Here is a 7,621-nt window from a genome sequence, read left to right as displayed (position 1 = left end):
TGATACTTTGAATATTACATGTTAATAACTTGATTGGAATTATAACCTTGAATTGACAGTTTGATACTTTGAAAATTTTGAGCCAGCCCTACCCCCAAGGGCTGTAGGTGCTAGTTTCAAATCCTTTTTAGTCTGAAATCTGTATGCTAGATATTGAGTAAGGTGGTTTTATTGTTTTTTGTCACTTTGAATAATATTTCTGTTCATGTTAAAAACAAAATCAACTCTCTGTATAAATATATCAGGTGACCGTTAAGGCCCATGGGCCTCTTGTTAGTTTTGTTCCCTTGTGTTTTTTATCCTATGTTACATTTAAATAATAAACTTGAGGAGGACAAGTAAATATAATAAGTGAAACATGAAGGAAATATTTCCTTGAAAATATTTGAAAGAGCTTGAATGTTTATATCATATTTCTGTGCTTACCATAAAGAATATTGGAATAGTATACATGGTACAGTTAAAATATGGGCTTGAGGGATATAGCAAATTACAGAGGGAGTTACACCCCTGGAGGTCGGGGATTGAGAAAAGAATACACCTGCTGTTACCCACTGCATGTATGATAAGAGGCGACTTATGAGAAAATACCCTGCAGAATTGGGGATTTGCTTTTGTGCCCTCTACTAAAGGACAAAAAAAGCGACCTAAATAAATCTGCTGCACCAATTTCAATAGTCAAAAAATTAAGACACCCTACAGACTAACTCAGCACAGCATTCCGCCCGGTCACATTATACTGACAACATGTGAACCAGTTGTTGCCATTTCCCTTAATGCTGAACCTATCACATGTCAGCATTCAGGGTAATGGCAACAACTGGTTCACATGTTGTCAGTATAATGTGACCGGGCGGAATGCTGTGCTGAGTTAGTCTGTAGGGTGTCTTAGTTTTTAGACTAATACATAGCTGATAGGGTACTAACTCCCTGGATAACTAAATAAGGGGAAAAAGTGGGGATTTAATCCATTCAACAAATCACTTTTATTAAGAATGAATAAATAATAGGTGTATTAATTTTTTATATATTTTCAGATACGCTGATTGGAGCTTTTATGTCTGATAAGGCGGTGCTGATTTACTCACAACCCACCATCAATATGGACGTTACTTTGAGGATAGGTGATACTGTAACTAACGATATTATCAGGCAGGGCACAGACACGTTCACTGTTGAAGTGTGCTTCTCCTACCAGGGACAGGATCTCCCTAATGAAGCCGGTGAGTAGAGAACATACTGTGTATACCAAACAACTGTGTGCACTTTGCGTAAATTTGCAAAGTCGTTTATGCTTCAAAGTGCATGGTTATTTTCTGGCCACCACGAACTGGAAGCAAGACTAAAGTGCTGCTTTTCCGGCGACAAGATTTTGCGTTTAAGTTAGTTTCACTGAAAGTATAAATGCTAGAACAACCAAACTTGGACCATAGATGCATCTTAGCTAGTACATCTCAACCCATGCATCAAATACTGGATGCAGTTTACCTTTCATGGTCCATTGACTTTGTCAGCATCTCCATCAACATTAAGTTTTTGTGTTTAAGCTAGTTTCTCTGATATGTGCATTGATGGCCAAAGCGGGGCATAGGCAAGAAATATCAATCTGAATGACTTGTTTTCAGTATATACTGTATAACCCTAAAAATAATCATGGTTGGTTATTCCTTATTTTATTCAACTGACAATACTTTTTCTTTCACAACAGATGAAAATTTAATGATGAATAAAAGAAAACAATCATGTTCAAAACACATCATTGACAGAAATTATCACCGAGCAACTTCACCCATTCATAAGTTAGAATTACAAATACAATGTACTACACAAAACATTGCGGTACAGGTCATCACTTCTTCTGTTTATTATTTTAGGTTATTTGATATAACTTGAAAAAGTCTATCATTGGGGGATTAGCCAATATTAAATTATAACACTATATCAATATAGATTGTAATTGAATTTAATACTATGTATAAATAATTGAGCTATTAAATTTTTGTTACTTTCAGGTGTCACATAATGTAAAATGTATTTCCTGTTTTCTTTTCAGTTGTGGAGTTTATGATAGATATTGATACAAATTCAACAGGGAAACGTCGCAGAGTGGTACTGGAAAGTGGGAATTACAACGTCAGTGGAAGCAAAATTGTACAAAAGGCATTACGACAAACCTGTGTACTACCTCCTTATACTGTCCTAGTACAGGTGAGTGTCCTACCTCCTTATACTGTCCTAGTACAGGTGAGTGTCCTACCTCCCTATACTGTCCTAGTACAGGTGAGTGTCCTACCTCCCTATACTGTCCTAGTACAGGTGAGTGTCCTACCTCCCTATACTGTCCTAGTACAGGTGAGTGTCCTACCTCCCTATACTGTCCTAGTACAGGTGAGTGTCCTACCTCCCTATACTGTCCTAGTACAGGTGAGTGTCCTACCTCCCTATACTGTCCTAGTACAGGTGAGTGTCCTACCTCCCTATACTGTCCTAGTACAGGTGAGTGTCCTACCTCCCTATACTGTCCTAGTACAGGTGAGTGTCCTACCTCCCTATACTGTCCTAGTACAGGTGAGTGTCCTACCTCCCTATACTGTCCTAGTACAGGTGAGTGTCCTACCTCCCTATACTGTCCTAGTACAGGTGAGTGTCCTACCTCCCTATACTGTCCTAGTACAGGTGAGTGTCCTACCTCCCTATACTGTCCTAGTACAGGTGAGTGTCCTACCTCCCTATACTGTCCTAGTACAGGTGAGTGTCCTACCTCCCTATACTGTCCTAGTACAGGTGAGTGTCCTACCTCCCTATACTGTCCTAGTACAGGTGAGTGTCCTACCTCCCTATACTGTCCTAGTACAGGTGAGTGTCCTACCTCCCTATACTGTCCTAGTACAGGTGAGTGTCCTACCTCCCTATACTGTCCTAGTACAGGTGAGTGTCCTACCTCCCTATACTGTCCTAGTACAGGTGAGTGTCCTACCTCCCTATACTGTCCTAGTACAGGTGAGTGTCCTACCTCCCTATACTGTCCTAGTACAGGTGAGTGTCCTACCTCCCTATACTGTCCTAGTACAGGTGAGTGTCCTACCTCCCTATACTGTCCTAGTACAGGTGAGTGTCCTACCTCCCTATACTGTCCTAGTACAGGTGAGTGTCCTACCTCCCTATACTGTCCTAGTACAGGTGAGTGTCCTACCTCCCTATACTGTCCTAGTACAGGTGAGTGTCCTACCTCCCTATACTGTCCTAGTACAGGTGAGTGTCCTACCTCCCTATACTGTCCTAGTACAGGTGAGTGTCCTACCTCCCTATACTGTCCTAGTACAGGTGAGTGTCCTACCTCCCTATACTGTCCTAGTACAGGTGAGTGTCCTACCTCCCTATACTGTCCTAGTACAGGTGAGTGTCCTACCTCCCTATACTGTCCTAGTACAGGTGAGTGTCCTACCTCCCTATACTGTCCTAGTACAGGTGAGTGTCCTACCTCCCTATACTGTCCTAGTACAGGTGAGTGTCCTACCTCCCTATACTGTCCTAGTACAGGTGAGTGTCCTACCTCCCTATACTGTCCTAGTACAGGTGAGTGTCCTACCTCCCTATACTGTCCTAGTACAGGTGAGTGTCCTACCTCCCTATACTGTCCTAGTACAGGTGAGTGTCCTACCTCCCTATACTGTCCTAGTACAGGTGAGTGTCCTACCTCCCTATACTGTCCTAGTACAGGTGAGTGTCCTACCTCCCTATACTGTCCTAGTACAGGTGAGTGTCCTACCTCCCTATACTGTCCTAGTACAGGTGAGTGTCCTACCTCCCTATACTGTCCTAGTACAGGTGAGTGTCCTACCTCCCTATACTGTCCTAGTACAGGTGAGTGTCCTACCTCCCTATACTGTCCTAGTACAGGTGAGTGTCCTACCTCCCTATACTGTCCTAGTACAGGTGAGTGTCCTACCTCCCTATACTGTCCTAGTACAGGTGAGTGTCCTACCTCCCTATACTGTCCTAGTACAGGTGAGTGTCCTACCTCCCTATACTGTCCTAGTACAGGTGAGTGTCCTACCTCCCTATACTGTCCTAGTACAGGTGAGTGTCCTACCTCCCTATACTGTCCTAGTACAGGTGAGTGTCCTACCTCCCTATACTGTCCTAGTACAGGTGAGTGTCCTACCTCCCTATACTGTCCTAGTACAGGTGAGTGTCCTACCTCCCTATACTGTCCTAGTACAGGTGAGTGTCCTACCTCCCTATACTGTCCTAGTACAGGTGAGTGTCCTACCTCCCTATACTGTCCTAGTACAGGTGAGTGTCCTACCTCCCTATACTGTCCTAGTACAGGTGAGTGTCCTACCTCCCTATACTGTCCTAGTACAGGTGAGTGTCCTACCTCCCTATACTGTCCTAGTACAGGTGAGTGTCCTACCTCCCTATACTGTCCTAGTACAGGTGAGTGTCCTACCTCCCTATACTGTCCTAGTACAGGTGAGTGTCCTACCTCCCTATACTGTCCTAGTACAGGTGAGTGTCCTACCTCCCTATACTGTCCTAGTACAGGTGAGTGTCCTACCTCCCTATACTGTCCTAGTACAGGTGAGTGTCCTACCTCCCTATTCTGTCCTAGTACAGGTGAGTGTCCTACCTCCCTATACTTTCCTAGTATAGGTGAGTGTCCTACCTCCCTAAACTGTCCTAGTACAGGTGAGTGTCCTACCTCCCTATACTGTCCTAGTACAGGTACACGTTCTATTACATGTGAATGTCCTACCTCCCTATACTGTCCTAGTACATGTGAGTGTCCTATCTCCCTATACTGTCCTAGTACATGTGAGTGTCCTATCTCCCTATACTGTCCTAGTACAGGTGAGTGTCCAACCTCCTTATACTGTCCTAGTACAGGTGAGTGTTCCCCCTCCCTTTACTGTCCTAGTACAGGTGAGTGTCCTACCTCCTTATACTGTCCTAGTACAGGTGAGTGTCCTACCTCCTTATACTGTCCTAGTACAGGTGAGTGTCCTACCTCCCTAAACTGTCCTAGTACAGGTGATTGTCCTACCTCCCTATACTGTCCTAGTACAGGTGAGTGTCCTACCTCCTTATACTGTCCTAGTACAGGTGAGTGTTCACCCTCCCTTTACTGTCCTAGTACAGGTGAGTGTCCAACCTCCTTATACTGTCCTAGTACATGTGAGTGTCCTACCTTCCTATATTGTCCTAGTACAGGTGAGTGTCCTACCTCCCTATACTGTCCTAGTACTGGTGAGTGTCCAATCTCCTTATACTGTCCTAGTACAGGTGAGTGTCCTACCTCCATGTATTGTCCTAGTACAGGTGAGTGTTCACCCTCCCTTTACTGTCCTAGTACAGGTGAGTGTCCAATCTCCTTATACTGTCCTAGTACAGGTGAGTGTCCTACCTCCCTTTACTGTCCTAGTACAGGTGAGTGTCCTACCTCCCTATACTGTCCTAGTACAGGTGAGTGTCCTACCTCCCTATACTGTCCTAGTACAGGTGAGTGTCCTACCTCCCTATACTGTCCTAGTACAGGTGAGTGTCCTACCTCCCTATACTGTCCTAGTACAGGTGAGTGTCCTACCTCCCTATACTGTCCTAGTACAGGTGAGTGTCCTACCTCCCTATACTGTCCTAGTACAGGTGAGTGTCCTACCTCCCTATACTGTCCTAGTACAGGTGAGTGTCCTACCTCCCTATACTGTCCTAGTACAGGTGAGTGTCCTACCTCCCTATACTGTCCTAGTACAGGTGAGTGTCCTACCTCCCTATACTGTCCTAGTACAGGTGAGTGTCCTACCTCCCTATACTGTCCTAGTACAGGTGAGTGTCCTACCTCCCTATACTGTCCTAGTACAGGTGAGTGTCCTACCTCCCTATACTGTCCTAGTACAGGTGAGTGTCCTACCTCCCTATACTGTCCTAGTACAGGTGAGTGTCCTACCTCCCTATACTGTCCTAGTACAGGTGAGTGTCCTACCTCCCTATACTGTCCTAGTACAGGTGAGTGTCCTACCTCCCTATACTGTCCTAGTACAGGTGAGTGTCCTACCTCCCTATACTGTCCTAGTACAGGTGAGTGTCCTACCTCCCTATACTGTCCTAGTACAGGTGAGTGTCCTACCTCCCTATACTGTCCTAGTACAGGTGAGTGTCCTACCTCCCTATACTGTCCTAGTACAGGTGAGTGTCCTACCTCCTATAATGATCCGTTTTACAATACTAATGTGTCATAATTTGGATTGTCATTATTTATTCTTTCAGTTTGAATTTGCACTAAAAAAAAAAAAAATGTTTTTACTGTTTGTGTACATCAGGTTAAAATGATATATTTATGTTGGCACTATTATCAAACATTTTGTTTTCAGTAAATGTATTGCAGACAAACCTCGTTATCTCGAACACTTTTAACTTGAATACCCTGTTATCTCGAAGTATTTGTCCGGTCCCGGCCAAACCTCTTCTTTATCTTAGTATATAAAACTCTGATAATTCGAACCCTGAAAAGTCGAAAAACTTGGATACCTTGAAGTAAGATATTGGTTTTGATAGCTTAATCCAACATCAAAACATCGTCTGCTGCATAGTTTGTCACTTATTAATTCTTTGATACAAATAAAACACTAAAGATCTCGCCATTCCATGTTTATGAGCTTCGTGAGTAGATATATATAGACTAGCATGAAATCAATGATTATTATGATTTTTACAGTCCCATACAGACCTTTTTGTTTACAATGATTACTATTGTTTTTACAGTCCCATACAGACCTTTTTGTTTACAATGATTATTATGGTATTTACAGTCCCATACAGACCTTTTTGTTTACAATGATTATTATGGATTTTACAGTCCCATACAGACCTTTTTGTTTACAATGATTATTATGGTTTTTACAGTCCCATACAGACCTTTTTGTTTACAATGATTATTATGGTTTTTACAGTCCCATACAGACCTTTTTGTTTACAATGATTATTATGGTTTTTACAGTCCCATACAGACCTTTTTGTTTACAATGATTATTATGGTTTTTACAGTCCCATACAGACCTTTTTGTTTACAATGATTATTATGGTTTTTACAGTCCCATACAGACCTTTTTGTTTACAATGATTATTATGGTTTTTACAGTCCCATACAGACCTTTTTGTTTACAATGATTATTATGGTTTTTACAGTCCCATACAGACCTTTTTGTTTACAATGATTATTATGGTTTTTACAGTCCCATACAGACCTTTTTGTTTACAATGATTATTATGGTTTTTACAGTCCCATACAGACCTTTTTGTTTACAATGATTATTATGGTTTTTACAGTCCCATACAGACCTTTTTGTTTACAATGATTATTATGGTTTTTACAGTCCCATACAGACCTTTTTGTTTACAATGATTATTATGGTTTTTACAGTCCCATACAGACCTTTTTGTTTACAATGATTATTATGGTTTTTACAGTCCCATACAGACCTTTTTGTTTTTGTTTACAATGATTATTATGGATTTTACAGTCCCATACAGACCTTTTTGTTTATAATGATTATTATGATTTTTACAGTCCCATACAGACCTTTTTGTTTTTGTTTACAATTATTACTATTGTTTTTTACAG

At 41.8% G+C, this 7,621-nt stretch overlaps 1 protein-coding gene across 6 annotated transcripts in view; it reads left to right on the top strand.

Annotated features, from left to right (window-relative positions):
• LOC110454016 (integrin alpha-9-like) overlaps positions 1-7,621 on the top strand; it is an 85,008-nt gene that overhangs the window by 48,097 nt on the left and 29,290 nt on the right. For all 6 annotated transcript variants that reach the window (XM_021503323.1, XM_021503317.1, XM_021503319.1 and 3 more), the window contains exons 12-13: positions 1,038-1,223; positions 2,054-2,208. In XM_021503323.1, coding sequence (XP_021358998.1) covers positions 1,038-1,223; positions 2,054-2,208 — 341 coding nt within the window. The remainder of the gene's footprint in view (positions 1-1,037; positions 1,224-2,053; positions 2,209-7,621) is intronic.

Source organism: Mizuhopecten yessoensis, unplaced genomic scaffold (assembly GCF_002113885.1).
Source record: "Mizuhopecten yessoensis strain PY_sf001 unplaced genomic scaffold, ASM211388v2 scaffold7635, whole genome shotgun sequence".
NCBI lineage: Eukaryota > Metazoa > Mollusca > Bivalvia > Pectinida > Pectinidae > Mizuhopecten > Mizuhopecten yessoensis.
Note: the sequence above shows the minus strand (reverse complement) of the source record. Positions and strands in the feature narration are given on the sequence as shown.